Below are 20,225 nucleotides of genomic sequence, written 5' to 3'. Positions count from 1 at the left end.
ACCCTAACTGTATAGGCAAGAGGCCGAGGGCTATAGAAGCAGAGATCGGCGCCGCCCAATGCACCTTAAGGGCGTGGTTAGTACTGGGACAGGAGACTGCCTGGGAAGACCAGGTCCTGACACGGGAAGGACTCGGACTTTGATTCTAATTAACAGTGTCATTAATAATGATAATACTGAGTGTTATATTTATTTCTCTCATCTGTTGTGTGGGATATTAAACCATCAGCAGCTGAAGCTGAACAGAGAACAGCAGAGTGACCATGAACTTTAATCCGAGAGAGAGAGAGAGAGAGAGAGAGAGACTGAATCTCAGATGGGTCTCTACTAGACTTATAGTGCACGACACAGGGACAATAAACTCGTTTCTCCGGCGTCTACAGCGTGCATTTATAAAACACTATAGATTTATATTATTGTCGAATCAAGGAACTAAAAGTCTGAATCACGGTGAAAAACAAGCACCATCATGGATTCAAACAAAGATCGGCTAATGTCAAACTTAAAGCGTTCATTCTGAGGAGAATAAACATTCGTGTCTTTTCTAAACCACATTACTGACTGATCATTTATTACCAATTAAAACATTCCTGAATTATAAAACTGAGTGTAAAATATTTACATCTCGGGTTCATCAGGTTCGACAGATTTAGGGAGTCAAATTTACAGTAAATAGAAAATGTACATCAGAGGGACATGAAGACAGAGAGCCAGATGTGCTGAGCTTTTTCACTTCCCATGAAATTAGTAATAATTTATATCTGCTAGTGGCTATATTTATTACTGTAATAGATTTGAATTATTTAAAAAAATCAACAGAAAGACGGTTACTATGGTCGGCTCCATTTAATTTTTTTTATTTAAAAGCCTATTTTTTCCTTCAATTCTTTGGCATTAACGTCTCATTTTAGTTTTCAAATTTTGTATTCCCGAGATCATTCCCACCATGTCACTGCTGCTCACACAGAGGGCAGTTAGTTTGAGTCTCAGGTGCAGTTTGTGGGATTCATTACAGTGTTGTAGTAAATTTCACAGTGAGTTCAGACACATCGCAGTCGGATCAAGTCCCGTTTTGTGCTGCAGCTTCTCACATACGTCCATCTGACCCAAAGACTCTGTGACAAATCATCAGTGTGCAGTGAACAGAAACAATCTTCCTCCTCAGGACACTGATGATGAAGCTAAAACCTCTGCTTCAGTCTCACTATTAGAGAATGGGTCTTACTGAGGAGCAGGTCATGTGACTCTCAGAGAGATGATCTTACCCCAGTCTCTCCAGTTTACAGTGAGGATTCTCCAGTCCAGCACAGAGACGCTTCACTCCTGAGTCTCCCAGATTATTACCGGTCAGATTCAGGACTCTCAGGTGTGAGGGGTTTGATCTCAGAGCTGAACTCAGAGCAGCACAGCCTTCATCTGAGACACCACACTGCTGCAACCTGCAGAGACACAATGACACACACTTCATCAACAGATTTAATACTGATTTTAAAGATGATGAGTGTAGTGGTCTAACAAAGTCAAAACACTTTGGATGCTGTTTAGTTGTTACGCGCTTATCTCCAGAGGTGGACAGTAATGAAGTACATTTACTTGAGTTCTGTACTGAAGTCCACTTTTTGAGTATCGGTACTTTACTTAAGTATTTTTTTGGAAACTTATGACTAACTTCACTACATTTGAAAGACAAATATCGTACTTTTTACTCCACTACATTTCTATCAGGGTCCTCGTTACTCGTTACTATGAAGCGGCTTTGAAAGTGGATGTTTTTTTCATTTCTTTTCTAAAACGTGATTGTTTATTCGCAGGTGACACTGAGACAGTCTATCAGTAATCACGAGGGTCACGTCACAGCCGTAGACTGGATAAAATCAAGTTCAGTGATTTCTCCACAGCATTATTTGAACACGATCAGTTGATGGCAGAATGGAAGGAGGCGGTTCTTCTGGGGAATGAACGCACCCATGGCCATACCGAGAACCCATCTTTCAGTTTTCTGAAAGGAATAAAGAGTTGTTTCGTTTTAAACGTTTGCTTTGTTTATCTAAAACGAACCACATCACGGCCTATAAAAACTCGCTGTCCAACCTGCGGAAGCATATTGAGGTCTGTAAGCGTTTTATTCCAAGAGAAAGCTTGTAGTGAAGTTGTCTGTGCTTTTAGAGCGAGTGATAATGTTGCAATAGCTATGCAGTCTGGTTAGTCAAAGGGTCATTCCATGTCAATTCACACACCCTCCCCAGTGACACCTCTTCAATTTGCCTGATATGTATTTTAGTAGTGCCTTATGATGTCAAAATAAAGAATCCAAAATTTTAGCTTCCTCGCTCGAACGTTTTTTGAGTTATGGCCCTTCAAAGTTTGGGTGCCACGCCCACTTTTGGGGTCTGGGAACTGCGCACTTAATTTGCAAGCATTTTTGGAGGCCCATATCTTTAGTTCTAAGGGAGATATAGACCTGTAAATTGCTATATCTATGTATTCTGGCCCTGTCTATCTGATTCTGCACCTAAAAATAGCACAAGTTTACTAACTTTAGAGATATTAACCCCTTAAAAGTGGATTTTTTTAATGACAATTTTTTTTTTTTTGACATGTCAGGGGTCCATATCTTGGAAAGTTTTTGTGTTGATAGGGTTTAAACTGATTTATCATCATATTTGGGAACTCTACTGTGTACTTAGAGAGCTTCAGGGCACCCAGAGGTTTGGTGGGGGTACAGGAGGGCCCCAAATATGGCTTCGGGACAAAATTACCATTTGGTACACCCTACTTCAGGCCATTAGTTGGCCATGTGGGCACATGATGACTGGAATGAGCCTTTAACCCTATCAACAGACACCTTTTATCAAACTTTTAAGCCAATAAAAACTTTGATTATCCAACTCCTTCAATATAAACTAAGCATTTGTATATGGTACTGTTTTTGCATATTTTCTGAAAAATCCGAGAAGTCCAGAAAGTAGGTCAGCTATTGTTTTAACTGCCAATTCAAATCAAAAGGTACTAAAACACATTCAAATTATAAAATAGTAAGATTAAAACAAGGATAATATCACTGAACACATATATTTGAATATATAAACTGACAGTTTACATTTATTAACCCTTTGCACACTGTACACACACACGTAACTTAAACTACACTTACTTAAGAATAAATTAGTCATGTGATCAGATAAGACAATTTTAATGAGGCATGGACGCCATTTACTGCTGTAAAATACACGTAGGCACAATACAAAACGATTCAATTCAATATAAAACCATAACCAGGCTCGCTGACTGACACTGACAATTAATTTTACTTTGTATACAAAATAATTGCTACAAAAGTGAAACATTTGTTTACAGATATCTCTTTGATTTTTTAATGCTAACTGTTCATGAAAATACCAGTGGGTTTGAGCCATTTGCTCAAGACTTTGATACTGAAACAACCAATTATTGTAAGTAATGAACACATAGAATAAAACTGTTAACATTTACATGTCTTTATGATCAATACTTTAAAAACAATTGTATAGAAGAAAGGTATGTATCAAAAATATATAGAGTTCCTCATGAATACCCTTGCCCCCTTCATGTTTATAATGATTATAATAAAATATATATATATATATATATATATATATATATATATATATATATATATATATATGTGCTGTCAAGCGATTAAAATATTTAATCGCGATTAATGTCACGACTGTCATAGTTAACTCGCAATTAATCGCAATTTAATCGCACATTTTTGTCACATGAAAAACCATTGTCATTCTCTTATCAGCATAAAAAAGTGAATGGGCTTGCTCACCGTTCGAACTACGGGGGTACACGGGGGATCCGAGATCCCCTGAAACAGACATGAGATCCCTTGAAACATGATTTGGGAAATGTTGGGGGGTCTCTAAAATATTGGCAAAATGATGTTTATTGACATAGCAATCGTGTGTAACGGGAAGCATTTGCATATCTGAAGTGAGCGCGCGATGGAGAGCCGCGCTCCGAGACAAGCGCAAGCACCCCCCCAAGGGAAAATAAGGGGCCCCCCCCCCGAAAATATCGGCATAGTTCGAACACTGGTTGTACCAATGTTTTTTTTTTATTGCAGAGCATATCACGTCTTGTCACAGCCACTGCAAAGTGGGGCTGGAGCCGCCGATGGGAAAACGAAACCTAAGCCGAGCACTGTGGCTCTTCGGGGGAGGGCAGAGGACTCTGGCTGTGCGGGGCGTGGCATCATGTCACAGAGCATTAATCTCGCGATAAAAAAAAATTATCGCCGTTAAAATTGAGTCAAGTTAACGCGTTAATAACGCGACATTTTTGACAGCACTAACATACATACATATATACACACACATTTTTATATATATATATATATATATATATATATATATATATATATATATATATATAAATAAATTTCCCCTTTTTACTAATTGATATGCTAATTTTCCCCACATGAGTGGCTAGGGGCCCCTTCCCCTTTTCTTGAAAAAAAAAAAAAACCCCGATGAGTCTAGGTTTAACTTCCAGATCGGATGTCAGAACAAATGTAGTAAAGCAACCAGGATGTTTTTCTTGGGATCATCCCCTTGTTTGCATCTTTCCCTTTCCTGTTTGAAAGATGCATTTACAGGGAAAGGTGTCAAATGTAAAAAAAACAGCATCATGAAACAGCCGGGAAAGGGTTTATCCCTTGTAATTGTCAATATAACTAATGGGGTATTGGGTATAAATAATCTTCCCATAGATTAAAATCACTATATGGGTATGCTTTTACTACCTTAAACATGAATAGGCAGTCAAAACAATAGCTGACCTACTTTCCGGACTTTTCGGATTTTTCAGAAAATATGCAAAAAACAGTACCATATACAAACGCTTAGTTTATATTGAAGGAGTTGGATAATCAAAGTTTTTATTGGCTTAAAAGTTTGATAAAAGGTGTCTGTTGATAGGGTTAAAGGCTCATTCCAGTCATCATGTGCCCACATGGCCAACTAATGGCCTGAAGTAGGGTGTACCAAATGGTAATTTTGTCCCAAAGCCATATTTGGGGCCCTCCTGTACCCCCACCAAACCTCTGAGTACCCTGAAACTCTCTAAGTACACAGTAGAGTTCCCAAATATGATAAATCAGTTGAAACCCCATCAACATAAAAACTTTCCAAGATATGGACCCCCAAAATGTCAAAAAAATTGTGTCATTAAAAAAAAAATCCACTTTTAAGGGGTTAATATCTCTAAAGTTAGTAAACTTGTGCTATTTTTAGGTGCAGAATCAGATAGACAGGGCCAGAATACATAGATATAGCAATTTACAGGTCTATATCTCCTTTAGAACTAAAGATGGCACCCAAACTTTGAAGGGCCATAACTCAAAAAACGTTCGAGCGAGGAAGCTAAAATTTTGGATTCTTTCTTTTGACATCATAAGGCACTAATAAAATAAATATCAGGCAAATTGAAGAGGTGTCACTGGGGAGGTTTTGGGCATTTGTGTGAACTGACATGGAATGACCCCAAATGACTTTCTATGGATTTTCCCGCCAAGTTGCCGTAGCCTTGTCCACAGCTAATGTTAACTCATAGCTAGTTAACTTGGACACTGTTAGTTAGCATGTAAAAACAGAGTTACGCTAACATGAATAACGTTAACTTATCTGAAGTCCTTTCAGAAATATGTTTAGCATAATCTTGCCAAATAAACAGCATGTAGAAATCTCTTTTCTCGTAACAAAATAATCCAGTCGGTCGCTTCAGAGGCATGAGGTATTATCAGCGCTGTGACAATAATATAACAGTGCGTTGACAGAAAATGTACTTTTAATACTTAAGTATTTTTAAAAGCAAGTACTTCACTACTTTAACTTAAGTAAAAAAGTTTGACTGGAGAACTTTCACTTGTATCGGAGTCACATTTGACCAGTGGGATCTGTACTATTGCCGCTTTTCCACTACAAACGCGGCTGAGTCGGGCTGAGCCGTGCCGTGCTGAGTCGGGCTGAGTGGGGCTATTGGAGTTGCATTTCGACTACAACCGCGCTGAACCGTGCTGGCTGGAAGTGGGTGGACACATTGGGTGGAGTTAGCGAAAGTGGGTGGACGTCACGTGATGTCGTTAAGCAGCGCAAACAGTGACATCAGTGAGCTTTTAAGCGGTAGTCTCACGACCCGAATAGTAAACAATAAACATGGAGGACATGGAGTCGTTAGTGTTGCTGGTCTTGGTTCTGTGGCTTGTTGTCACCGACAACGCCAACAGATACTGGCAAGAGCGTATAGATGAGGCGAGGCGCATAATGCTTCAGAAATTCTAGTAATTCGTAATTCTTCTTCTTCCGGGTTTACGGTGTTTACAGATCCCAGCGTGCTCGCGGGGCGTGTGTGGGCATGTGAGGACACTCCTCCTCACCAATCAGTGCACAGGGGAGTGTCTGCTCACGCCCCCAGCCTCACTCGGCTCGCTTTGGCTCGCTTCAGCCCCACTCCAAAATGGTGCGAGTTTTAGGGGCTAAGCAGGGCTGAAGCGAGCTGAGTCGTGCTGTTTTTTGGTAGTCGAAACACGAGCCGTGTCGGGCTGAAGTGAGCTGAAGCGAGCTGAAAAAGGGTAGTGGAAAAGGGCCATTTGACTCAAGTAATGAAGTTGGGTTCTTTGTCCACCTCTGGAAATTAGTAATAATTCAAGACCACTTTAGGATCTTAGTGAAAGAACTACGGAGGAAAACTGCATGGGTTTAATACTGCTTGTTCACTGGGCTGCTTCTGTTACACAGATCTGGCAACCCTGTTCATCGCAGATAGACAGACTGAAAGAAAACTCACGAACAAACTTTCAACTGTCAGAATATCAACAAGTCAACAAAAGAATAGTTGATGTGGTTTGCAATTTATTTTCAGTTATTTTCTCTTTTTTATTCTTTTTTTCCACCTTTTCACTTTCCATGTCGCTGCTGCTTTGAAACCCTGCTGCTCACACACAGGGCAGTTAGTTTGTGTCTCAGGTGCAGTTTTTTTATTTATTTTGGGATTGCAGATTGTAATGCAGAAATTCATCAAACCAACAGCATCATCTCTTCTGCATTCCATACATTTTCAGTATTGATGAACTTTATACAGTTTGGGAGAGATTAAGCGTTTACATAAAAGGAGAATAAAGAGAGTGACGGGTAAGTCCAGGAGAGGTTAGAGAAGAGGAGATTAAATAAAATTACAGATTTGAAAGATAAGAAGGGGTTCAACATACATGTGCATCTACAGTAAAGTTAAAGTTGCAGGAACTTTCCAGAATCGTTCACGTGACACCTCCACAAAGTCTGGTCGGATGGGTTTTACATATTTGACCCACTTTGTCCATAACTTAATAAACAGAGTTTTCTTGAGACGGAGAGAGAAAGTGATCCTTTCCATATTGTAAACCTCATTTACTCTATTTATCCATTCTTGTATTGTAGGGGGTTCAGGGAGCAGCCGGCGTCTCGTAAGCGCTTTTTTGCAGGCACATATTAAAATACCAAACAAATATTCATCAGCGCACCTTGCCTGGAAGTCAACATGTCCTAAAAATAAAGGAAGAAACTGAAAGGGCAGGTCAGTATCAGACGAGAGCCCTGCACTCCCACGGGACCTGACGCAAAGCAGTGCGGCGCGGGACAAATTTTGAAAGCTCATTGCGGGCGCGGGCGGGAGGGGGAGTGCACAATGTGGGATTTGCGGGCGGGAGCGGGACAAAATATGGCAGGCGCGGGCGGGAGCGGGACTGAAAATCATAATTCTTTGCGGGAGCGGGACTGCACAATGCGGGAGCGGGCCTGAAAATTCTGTCCCGCGCAGACCTCTATATCAGACATCTTTCTGAATGCATTATGAATCTCTGCCCAGAATGGTTTGTTCACTGGGCCGTCCCAAAACATATGCCAATGGTCAGCTTCTTGAGACACGCACCGTCTCCAACATTTAGCATCTCCTCCCGCCACACGTACTTTTTGCTTTGGTGTGATAAAAAAAAAGAATAAAACACTTCCATCCAAACTCCCTCCACATCCGAGAGTTTGTACATTTCCACTGGAGTTCACACACGTTCAGCAAGACCTCGTCTGATATTGGAAGCTCTCTCTCGCTCACACTTTTCTCTGATGTATTCTGTTGTGTGTCTTTGTCGTCAGTAGGCCTTTGTAAATTCTAGAGATAATGCCCTTATTGAGATTATTTTGGTAGGCGTCCAGGAATACTTTCAATACAGGATCATCCATATCCGTTTTATGTCTAATATTATGTTCAAAATAAAGTTCGTATCTGGAGGGATCTAAAAAAAGTCAGATTTTTCAAGTTGATATTCCTTCCTCAGACTTTCGAAGTCCTTCAACTTTCCTGGAGTTGTAAGTGAATAAAATGATGTTATTCCTCTCGAAATCCAAGATTTAAATCTATAATCCGTTTCGTTTGGTTTGAATCCGAGGTCATAGGCACACCACTGAATTATCTGGAAATTATTCTCCAATTTGTATTCTTCCTTTAATGTATTCCAAATATTTAATTACGCTTTGATCCCTGGGTTTTCAAGATTATTTTTGAATCTTCCCAAATTTTTATGAGCCAATATGGCATGGATCAGTGGGTCAGTCTGAATAGAGAGTTCTAGATCTTTCCATCTTGCATGAAATGCTGAGCTACATATATCGATCAGAGGTTTAACCTGAGCTGCCAAATAATATTCTTTAAAATGAGGTAATGCCATCCCCCCTCCCCCCTTTGGAAGTTGTAGGGTTTTAAATTTGACCCTGGGTTTCTGACCCTGCCATATGAATCTGGAGATGATTTTATTCAGTTCTGAAAACCATTTGAAGGAAATTTCTACAGGAAGTGCTTGAAATAAAGAGAGATATCTTGGAAGTATATTCATTTTTACACTGTCTATTCTAGGACTGAGGCTGAGGAAAGAGATCGAGTTCCACTTTTGTGCGTCTTCTTTCATTTTTGTTCAAAGAGGCTCAGAATTTATCTTTGTTATTGATGTGATTTCTTTTGGTATGTTTATATATCCCTAAGTGTTTTAACGAGTTCTGGTCCCAATTAAGATGATATTTCTCTTTAAGGTGTTTAGGAGGTATGGATTTAAGTCAGAATCTGAGTTTTTTGTATGTTCAATTTATATCCTGCAAACTCGCCAAATCTTTCTAAAAGGCCCATTAATTTGACAAATGAACTAGATGGGCTCTTTAAACATATCAAAACACCGTCAGCATATAGCGCCACCTTGTGATCATCCCCCTTAATGGTTACGCCTTTGATATCTTCTGTCTGTCTCAGCCACTGTGCTAAAGGCTCTATAGAAAGTGCAGAAAGTAAAGGGGAGAGTGGACAGCCCCGTCTCGCTCCACGCTGTAGTATAATAGCGTCTGAGAGAGAACCGGTTATTTTTATCCGGGCTGATGGTTTGTCATAAAGTGTACACACACCCTGAATGAAATTTTCATGGATGCCAAATCTTTTAAGGGCCTTATATAGGAAAATGCAGCTGACTGAGTCGAAGGCTTTCTCTGCGTCCGAGCTAATTCTGAGGGCTTCGAGATGATTTTGTTGGATGTAATGCAGTATGTGCAGGGACCGCCTGATGTTATCCTGAGCTTGTCTTTGCGAGACAAACCCAGTCTGGTCATTATGTATAATCCGAGGGAGGATTTTTTCCAGCCTTTTGGCCAGGATGGCTGTATATCATTTATAATCAACGTTTAACACCGAAATGGGTCGAAACGATGCACATTCTAATTTATCCTTTCCCTCTTTAGGGAGAACAGAAATGACCGCCTCCTTCAGGAGGCATTTTTACATCCACTAAAGTTGTATTGCAAGCCCGAAGAAGACTTGGCATTAATTCAATTCGTAGGGCTTTATACCGCTCTGAAGGGAGACCGTCAGGACCTGGGGATTTGTTTGCTTTCAATCTGGAGATGGCGCTGTGAAGTTCTGCCTCAGTTATTGCTGCTGTTAAGATCCGATTGTGTTCCTCTGAAGCTGCAGGTAGATTAAGAGAGTTGAGAAATTCACCAATCTGCTGTTCTCCTGCTAATTCAGGTTGTGTATGTAACGATTGATAGCAGTCTTTAAAGATGTTTTGTATTTCACTTGGACTGTATTGTACATTTTTAGAATTTGGATCTCTTATTTTGTAGATTGTGTTATCCACCTGTTGTTTTGTAGCTTTCTTGCCAGGAGTTTTGCTGATTTTGAGCCGGATTCATGATATTTCTGTTTCGTAAATGCCATCTTTTTTCAATGTCTTGTGTATACAACATGCTGATTTCATTCCTAACTTTCTTTATTCTGATCAACAGGCTTGGGTTTGGTAGCAGTTTATGTTGTCTCAAGATCTTTTAATTCTTTATTAAGGTCCATTAGTCGTCATCGTCTTGCTTTTTTTTCCATGAGCGCAGAAGGATATAATTTTACCTCTAACTACCGCCTTCAGGGTATCCCATACTATACTCGGGTCGACTTCCCCTCTGTCATTTTCTTCCAGAAACACTTTAATTTCTTTTCTCCTTTGGGATGTAAATTTTGGGTTGTTTAGAATCCTGCTGTTTAGTCTCCACTGTGATCTTCCTGGATTATCACTAATATGAACAGTACAAGCCAGAGGAGCAGGATCAGAAATATCAATACACCCAATATCACAACTACGTATTCTATGGCGGTCTTTCTGGAACACAAAAAAATCCTCTATTCTTGAAGATGTGTCATGGGGACATGAGTAAAAAGTGTAATCACGAGCTGTAGGGTAAAAATTTCTCCATAGATCTAATATGCCCAGCTCGGACATTGAGACATTGATTTTCTTGTGTAGTGATATTGCAGCTTGGTCTATAGATGAATCTATTGTAGAGTCAAGATGGATATTCCAATCTCCACCACACAGAACAATTCCTGTGGCCCGTAGCATTAAGTCAAACATCTTTCTATAAAAAGCAAAATGACTTCCAGGAGGTACAGAAACATTACACAATGTTATTATAACTCCATCTACTTTGCCTGAGACGATTATATCCCTCCCTTCCTTATCAATTACTTCTGAAAGATGTTCAAATGGTATATTCTTTGATATTAAACTTGCAACACCTCTCCTACGGCCGGATTTATAGGATGAATAGTAAACCCTTGAATATCCCATTCTCTTTAATTTTTCATGTTCGAATGATGTGAGATGCGTCTCTTGTAGGAACACCACTTGAGCATTTTCCTTTTCGAGAGTATTTTGCTTCTCTTGGCTGGACTTGTAATCCCCTTCACATTAAACGAAACAATTCTGACATCCGGCTTGTTCGTAGATCTTTAAATCTATAATCCAAAACATAACCTCCCTTTTCCTCACTACTTTTCACCACGCCAAACCAGTGCGCTAAACAAATCTCTCCCAGCGAACAAACGTAGAACAAAACATCGTCCGGTAGCTCCCAAATTTAACCACAATAGACCGGGGTCGAGCCCGATTGTTGGGCTTCGTTGGGCTCGTTCAATTCCGAGGTCCCGATCACGGGGGGGGGGGGGGGGGGGGGGGTCCGAGCGCGTCTTTCAATAAGTTGTCAAGAAAACCAGCCATATCGCTGCCCTCTTTATTCTCAGCTATCCCATAGATCCTTACGTTATCTCTCTGCGCTCGACCCTCCTGGTCAATTAGCTTAGCCTCCAGATTAGCTTGGCGCTGTGCTAGCATCTTAATTAACATTGATGCTGCCTGAAGTACCATCTCGGTTTCTTCAATTCTCTCCTCCGCTTCATCTAGTCTGTCGTTTGCTCTCTAACTTTTTTAATATCTGATAGCTGTGCCCGGTTGTCTCTTCTGAACTCCCGTATTTCTTTGAGGATACTTTGCAGGCTAGCTTCAGAGCCATCATCACCATGTAGGTCCAGTCCGAGGGGGTTTTGGCTTCGGTTATCTTGTCTTATTTTGGACTCGCTTTCCATCGTATTTGTAGTTGTCCTACTTCTAGCTGTAACCCCTCTCTCCATCGTGAAGCAAAACACGCACTTGAGTTGATCAAGTAGAGTTTTGAGGGGTTATTTCAAAAAAACATCGGGGAGCTCGTAAACTACGCTGCCATCTTCTCTATTGCGGAACTGGAACCCTCAAGTGCAGTTTGTGGGATTCGTTACAGTGTTGTAGTAAATTTCACAGTGAGTTCAGACACATCGCAGTCGGATCAAGTCCCGTTTTGGGCTGCAGCTTCTCACATACGTCCATCTGACCCAAAGACTCTGTGACAAATCATCAGTGTGCAGTGAACAGAAACAATCTTCCTCCTCAGGACACTGATGATGAAGCTAAAACCTCTGCTTCAGTCTCACTATTAGAGAATGGGTCTTACTGAGGAGCAGGTCATGTGACTCTCAGAGAGATGATCTTACCTCAGTGTCTCCAGTTTACAGTGAGGATTCTCCAGTACAGCACAGAGACGCTTCACTCCTGAGTCTCCCAGATTATTACGGGACAGATTCAGGTCTCTCAGGTGTGAGGGGTTTGATCTCAGAGCTGAACTCAGAGCAGCACAGCCTTCATCTGAGACACCACACTGCCCCAACCTGCAGAGACACAATGACACACACTTCATCAACAGATTTAATACTGACTTTAAAGATGATGAGTCTGATGATGGACTGTCTCCCTTCTCTTGTCCAATCACAAGATATTATTAATTCTGACCAATTATTAAAGCTATTTTTGATTATTCTTGACATCGAGTCTACAAGAGGTGTAAAGGTTTTACTGGTTTAAGGAAAAAGAGAAAAAAGAAACCTGACTCATCTGTGTTTAACAGGGTTTTCATTAGTAACCGATTGCCGATCGAAATCATCGGTTGTAATGACGTCTGAATCGGCTGTTTTTTGGCCAAATGCAATTTTCCCGTAATTGTTCGAGCTTTCTCGTCGGACTTACTTGATAAGGAACGCTGTTACCTGTGCGCCGTTTGGTTGCTGAGGCTGTGTACATGTGACTAGATAAAAGGTGGGAACCGATTGGCTCATCCTTCTTATATTGTCCAATCATTTCGCGCGTATTAAATTATAGCATATCACATGGTTCCCACATGGTAAGATGGCGACCCTATCCTGTATGGTATAGCATGATGGCGACTGCGAAAAAATGAAAGCGAACGCTGTTCAATTTCGGCTTCGCAGAAAAAACTGGCAAGTCTCGCAGAAAATGCCAGCAGTGTTCTCCACGGGCACTTTTAAAGTGGCCTGCCACCCTTCCCTTGGACAAAAAAACCCCCCCAAAAAACCCTGTGACTTCATCAGTATTCACCAAATAAATCATAAAGTATTCGCTTTATTATAAATTTGAAACTAACACGCAGAAGACCATTAAACGAATGCATACGGGGCGACCTGAAGTGGCCAAAATAACGAGCCAGCAGCTAAATAACTCTGCAGGTGTTTGTAGCGTTATTGTGCAACGGGTACGCTTATCTATCGTCTTTTCTGACCCTACACCGTTACAGTAAACATATAACAGCACACACACACACACACACGTTAAGTTCAGGTCTTTTATTTTACGTATCTGTGATTGTGTTGGCGAGAGCTGCATTTTCCTGCTGCTTCAGTGTTTGTTTACTGCAGGACTTCTGGGCTCCTGGGTCAAAGGACCCGAACTACGGAGGCCGGGTGGCTTTGTAGTGCCAGTCTCGGGCACGCGCACCAGCTGGTGCATGGATTGGAGTGCTTTCACCCAATTAACATTAATTATGTGTATTGTAAAAAATATATGCATTTATTGTAATTGGGTATTTTGTTTATGCATGGAAGTTCATTTATTTTTCTCACACAGAAAAAATATAATTAATTCAGGGACGCGCAACAGGCGCATCAGTCTCAACTGAAATGTCAAATGAGTCTCACATTGACAATAAAGATGATATGTACAGTAAGAATGCGTTAATTTTCTGTAAAATGATTTTAACAATGATTTAGCATTTCCTGTCCATTTATTGGCCAGTTTCACTGTCAAAAAAGCCCAAAGTCCATCAGCTTCAGGGGGATTTTGTCCCCCTGGCCCCCCACTGGGGCCCCGCCCCCTCCTTTTATTTTTGAAAAGTGGCGAACCCTGCCCAGTTTGCATTTTAAAAAAGTTATTGCTATTTTGCATGTTTGTCATCATACATTCGATTTCTTTATTCTGCAAGCATTGGTGTTGTTCTGATTTCCCAAATCTTGATTGGGTTTTGTGGCATACGAACTGTAATCGCCATGAGACCCAGGAATGACTTGAATTTCTATTTCAGATGGACCATGGAGAGCTAACGACTGGCTGTTAGAAATTGCAAAATTTGTTTTCGGCTCTGGGCTCCACCCCCCTGGTCCTCCCACCAGGGCAACATTTCATCTGTTTTCCATACTAATGAAAACCCTGCTTTAACTGTATTTTTATCCCCACGTATCAAATTCTCAGTGTGTTTAATTAGTGCTTTAATGCAGAAGTGATGAGTTAAATGAGGAATATATTTGTTCTGCATGTTGGACTGTTACAGTCAAATTCAACTGAAAATCAATAATGTACACAGAGATGATCTTACTCCAGGCTCTCCACTTTACAGTGAGGATTCTCCAGTCCAGCGCAGAGACGCTTCACTCCTGAGTCTCCTAGTTTATTCCCAGACAGATTCAGTGTCCTCACAGTCAGATGCAGTTCTCTCAGATTGGAGGTTTCTGAGTTGAGCACTGAGGCCAGAGCTTTAGCGCTGCTCCCTTCAATTCCATCACAACTGATACTGAAGGAAATAAAATAAAACATAATAAACTCACCCAAATGATCAAAGTCAGGTTGAGATGAAGCAGGCAGAGTTAGAGGCAGAGTCATATTTATCTGAACAGCTCAGACATTGGATTTGTTCTCTAATTAGTGAGCTACTGAAATGATCACCAGCCCCGTGCTGAAGGGGTTTTATGGAGCGACTCATGATGAGCTCGTTGGATAACAGTGTGTGTGTGTTGCCAGGTGCTCCTTATTTGTTCCTGGTGCCAGTGATGTACAGACGGGACATGTTCTTCCCCTTACACTCGGTGTGTTGTGTCTCCCTGTCTGACTTTCCCTGTGTGTGGGGGGTAAAGACCTCTCCCAGAAAAGGACACTGCAGTTTGAGACAGAGCTTTTTGTTTCAGAGACAAATAAACACACCAAAGAGCGACAGCATGAAAAAGAATAAAAGCTGTGAGAAGGTCGACACAACAAAAAAGTTACAATTTATAAAAGCTGTCAGGACATTACAACAACAGAATAATTAGCGCAGAATAAATTTACATTAGGCCAAGCAAAAAATAAAAAATAATAAAAAGTGTGTTTTCTGTCACGGGGCGGTACGGTGGTGTAGTGGTTAGCGCTGTCGCCTCACAGCAAGAAGGTCCGGGTTCGAGCCCCGGGGCCGGCGAGGGCCTTTCTGTGTGGAGTTTGCATGTTCTCCCCGTGTCCGCGTGGGTTTCCTCCGGGTGCTCCAGTTTCCCCCACAGTCCAAAGACATGCAGGTTAGGTTAACTGGTGACTCTAAATTGAGCGTAGGTGTGAATGTGAGTGTGAATGGTTGTGTGTCTCTGTGTGTCGCCCTGTGATGACCTGGCGACTTGTCCAGGGTGAGCCCCGCCTCTCGCCCATAGTCAGCTGGGATAGGCTCCAGCCCGCCCGCGACCCTGTACAGGATAAGCGGTTACGGATAATGGATGGATAGATAATGGAATGGTTTTCTGTCACAACCTCAAAAAATTCAGGGTACGATGGTCAGATTTTGTTCCTTTTCTTTCAGAACCGTATTAAATTGGTACGTACAAACAATTTGGTGACTAAATATCAAACTGAGTTATGATGGAAATTTATTATAATTATATGCATGATTGCAGGATTTCATGAAAATAAAAACAATACTTTTTGAGGTGTTTTTCTTCTTTGTTCATCCACCACCGCCCAATGTTTAATCCCACAAACGCAACATCAACACTTCATAATGTTCTGCTTTATCAGTTCCACAATGAATGCATGAGCATGAAGATGTGTTGATAACAGTAGCTGCCATAAGACAGATTGGAGTTGACAGATTGTGGGCTGTCGTAAAGTTGTTGTCGTAACTTAAGCATGTGTGAGTAAAGCGACACTGACTGTTAACTGATTGTACAGTTAACGCACTCTCAACGAGCAGCGCGTGACTCAACGACCAATTACAGGCTGAACACAAACAGACTTTGTGAAGTCACCGCTCAGTGTACTCATACTCATGTCTGACCTTCTCGAGCCTTTCTTTGTGTTATTACTCCGGTTTTTGTCTCGGCCTCAGCTCGCCTGTCTGTAGATCACATGACCTTTGCTCGTCTTCCGATTTTGATTCTTCCCAATGTTTTGGAATTGTATACCTGCTTATTGTTTTTAGAATAAACACACTCTTCCAGCGATGACATCCGTCTACCGCCACTTACACGACAGTTTTACTGAATCAATGTTCAAACCTTTCCAGCAGATCTTCAAGTGGGATGTCTGCACTGACCTGAGCACCTTTTTCAGTGGCGCTATAATTGCAGGCGGACACGAATGCTGATGTGTGATTCTGACTGGGATTGTGTGTGGAGGGATGAGTGTGGGATAGTTTTATATTGGCTGTGACTGGTTTTCATGCATGTGAAGTGAACGTTAAATATCGCATGTGTTTGCGTTACGTTTGTCACCATTTTGTCACCAATTGGTTTCCCGCGAGAATCACGTTGAATTCCCGCGTGTTATCGCTGTCGTCACGTGGTACATCAAATATGGCTGCGCCCGTAGCCGCGATTGTTTCTGAGCAGCGGTAAACGGTTTCCATCATTTGAAATGCTTGATACTTTTTTTTTTTTAGACTGCTTGTATTTTTCCAACACTTCAGAAATGTTCAGGGTTGGACGGGCAACCGGAAACAAACTCTTTTTGATCGACCTTGTGACGTTTTAAAAATAAATAAGAATAGTGCTTCTAATAAGCGCTCTGTGAAAGGCTGTTTTCACCACCTGAATAAAACCTTTTATTAGACAGACACGAGTGTTTTACTGGGAAACACGCCACTCGTATTTTTCATATGAAACCCATCCTGGAGCTGAGGGACACATACAGAGGATATTACACGGTGGCACAAAGACATGAAGTTTATCTTCGAGCGGTGAATGTATAGATCACGAGGGAGCGAAGTGAACAAGTCAAATATTTTTCAACACGAGAAGATAAACTTCAGATCTTCAAGCCAACGTGTGATTTTCTTTTTATTATATCGACACGTTCACAAACAAAGTCCCCAAATTTATCAAAACAACTCCCTGATTTCCTCACGAGTGACAGAGATTTACGTCTCGGTTTTGGTTCTCCATGTCCCGGATGGAGCTCGGATGAAAAACACGAGCGGTGGATTTCCCAGTAAAACACTCGTGTCTGCGTCATATTTCCCGATATTTCACCCCGATGACGTCACTCCCAGCGTTTCCCCGCTGATTAGACGCGCGTTGTCAAAATGGCGAACCGGTTCAAAATTAAAACCCTTTTGATTAACTTGTGTATTTTTTTGTGGATGTGTCCATATAATGTAAAGAACATTACACGCTCACTTCGCTCACTCGTGATATGTACAGTCACCACTCGAAGATAAATTTCAGATCTTCGTGCCACCGTGTAATATCCTCTATTTATCAGGTCATTAATAACAGGAAAGTTTTGTGGAATTATAATTTTGTATTACTGCAAACTCCACATGGCTCTACAGGCCCAGCGTCTGTGTAATTACATTTCAGCTACAACACAAATTTAATGTGGAGGGATGTGAACAAAAAACCCTCACACTGCACTCAGTGAAGGTTTTACACAGAAAAAAACCCTCAATGTTTACGGGACATCGGAGCCTGCAATAGCGGTGTAATTTGTAAATATTGTAAATAAACTGTCAGTATAAAGTTCTGTTTGATTATTTGTTCAGTTTTGGAAATGTGGTGTTTGTGAGTCTCGTTAGCTGGCTGTCACTTCCATCTTCAGCTCACAGCTTCCACACTTCTTGGGACAAAATGGCAGAATGTGAGACGTAAACATTTTTCTCCTGAAATGACATCAACTGGTTTCGACTTCTTTAATAGCTGAACTTCAGTTTTATTCAATTCTACATGCAGCTGTTTTCCCCTCATTTATCTACTGATCTATTTGTATTAACACACTCTGGATCACCTGAAACTCAAAACATCCCAAAGTGCGTTTCTGTCAAAGTGCTTTCAGTTTCTCTCTTTCTAACAGTGGAACAGTAGAACAGTTCTATTCAGATTTACTTACACGGCTTTTCTGGACGCTGCAATCACAGGCATCACCTTCACAAGAACCCAATCTGGTATCTCCTCTGTACTGGTATATTTACTCAGATCAAACTCCTCCAGCTCCTGTGCTGAAGTCAGTAACACAAACGCCAGAGCAGACCACTGTGAAGGAGAGAGTTCACTTCGTTTCCCAGATTTCAGGTAGCGTTGGATTTCCTCCACGAGAGAATCATCACCCAGTTCATTCAGACAGTGGAACAGATTGATGGATTTTTCTGCAGAAAGATAATCTCTACTGATCTTCTCCTTAATGTACCGAACTGTTTCCTCTTTGCTCTGGGAGCTACTTCCTGTCTGTGTTACTAAGGCATGTAAGACTTTCTGACTGGACTCCAGTGAGAGACCCAGAAGAAAGCGGAGGAACAGATCCAGATGTCCAGTCTCAGATTTTAACGTCTGATCTACAGCCCTCCTGTGTACATCTGAAATTGTCTCAAAGGACCGACTCTGATCAAGAACATTTCTCTTCTCCTTCATGAAGGTCAGATGCACATACAGAGCTGCGAGATACTCCTGAATGCTCAGATGAACAAAGCAGTACACTTTACTCTGGTGAAGCCCAGGCTCCTCTCTGAAGATCTGCGTACACACACCTGAGTACACTGCTGCTTCTGTCACATCAATGCCACACCCTCGCAGGTCTTCCTCATAGAAGATCAGGTTGCCTTTCTTCAGCTGCTCAAAAGCCAGTTGTCCCAGTTTGAGCAGCATTTCTTCATCACTCTCCTGCTTCTTTGAGTATTTTTCTCTGATGACGTTTGTCTGAATGATGAGGAAGTGTGTGTACATTTGAGTCAGAGTCTTGGGGATCTCTCCACTCTCTGCTTCACCCAACATTCTCTCGAGGACAGCGGCTGAAATCCAGCAGAAGACTGGGATGTGACACATGATGTAGAGGCTTCTTAATGACTTCAGGTGTGTGACGATGTTCTCGGCCAGGCTCTGATCACTGACCCTCTTCCTGAAGTACTCCTCCTTCTGGGGGTCATTGAACCCTCGTACCTCTGTGACTCGATGGACGTACTCAGAGGGGATTTGATCAGCTGCTGCTGGTCGGGAGGTGATCCAGACGAGAGCAGAGGGAAGCAGATTCCCTTTGATCAGGTTTATCAGCAGCACACGCACTGATGCTGATTCAGTTACATCACACACTCTCACTGTGTTCCGGAAATCCAGAGGGAAACGACACTCGTCCAATCCATCAAAAATGAACAGAACCTTTTCCAACCTGGACATTTCTGTTTCTCTGGTTTCCTTAAAGCAGACATGAAGGAGCTCCAGCAGACTCAGGTTTTGGTCCTTCATCAGATTCAGCTCTCTGAAAGGAAGTGGAAATATGAGGGGGACGTCCTGATTTGCTTTCCCTTCAGCCCAGTCCACAATGAACTTCTGCACAGAGACTGTTTTTCCGATACCAGCCACGCCCTTTGTCACTACAGTTCTGATGGGTTTGTCTTCTTCAGATAAGGGCTTAAAGATGTCGCTGCATTTGATTGGCGTTTCCTCTGTTGTTTTTCTCCTGGACGCTGCCTCGAGCCGTCTCACCTCATGTTCTTTATTGACGTCTCCACTGTCTCCCTCTGTGATGTAGAGCTCGGTGTAGATCTCATTCAGGAGCGCTCGCGTTTCCGGCTTTATCATCACTCCATTTAAACACTGAAACTTCTTCATCAGATTTAATCTGAACTTTTTCTGGAATTCATTTACAGCAGGAGATTCTGGGGCGTGTCTGTGTGACGGGGTGAAATAAGAAGACGTGGTGAGACCTGGGCTCCAATTATTACAGTTTAACATCACAGTTTTTTCTGACTGGTTCCCACAGATAACCGTTCTTTAGGATGCTAACACTATGGATTTACCGG

The 20,225-nt window shown here is 41.7% G+C and overlaps 3 protein-coding genes across 4 annotated transcripts in view; all 3 read right to left on the bottom strand.

Moving 5' to 3' along the window:
• Positions 1-20,225, bottom strand: part of LOC132882261 (NACHT, LRR and PYD domains-containing protein 12-like) — a 292,932-nt gene that overhangs the window by 111,251 nt on the left and 161,456 nt on the right. The window contains exon 10 of one of the 2 annotated variants that reach the window (XM_060915538.1): positions 1,266-1,439. The exons of the other annotated variant lie outside the window; for it this stretch is intronic. Coding sequence (XP_060771521.1) covers positions 1,266-1,439 — 174 coding nt within the window. The remainder of the gene's footprint in view (positions 1-1,265; positions 1,440-20,225) is intronic. 2 annotated transcript variants of the gene reach the window in all.
• The window catches only part of LOC132882266 (uncharacterized), a 247,947-nt gene that overhangs the window by 200,990 nt on the left and 26,732 nt on the right, over positions 1-20,225 (bottom strand). The window lies entirely within an intron of this gene.
• Positions 1-20,225, bottom strand: part of LOC132882264 (NLR family CARD domain-containing protein 3-like) — a 54,411-nt gene that overhangs the window by 19,184 nt on the left and 15,002 nt on the right. The window contains exons 6-8 of the mRNA XM_060915550.1: positions 18,323-20,092; positions 14,580-14,774; positions 12,412-12,585 (exon numbers count right to left, since the gene is read on the bottom strand). Coding sequence (XP_060771533.1) covers positions 12,412-12,585; positions 14,580-14,774; positions 18,323-20,092 — 2,139 coding nt within the window. The remainder of the gene's footprint in view (positions 1-12,411; positions 12,586-14,579; positions 14,775-18,322; positions 20,093-20,225) is intronic.

The sequence above is a fragment of the Neoarius graeffei genome, chromosome 2 (genome assembly GCF_027579695.1).
Source record: "Neoarius graeffei isolate fNeoGra1 chromosome 2, fNeoGra1.pri, whole genome shotgun sequence".
In the NCBI taxonomy this organism is placed as follows: domain Eukaryota; kingdom Metazoa; phylum Chordata; class Actinopteri; order Siluriformes; family Ariidae; genus Neoarius; species Neoarius graeffei.
The sequence above is the reverse complement of the archived record's forward strand: the minus strand, read 5'-3'. Positions and strand labels throughout refer to the sequence as shown.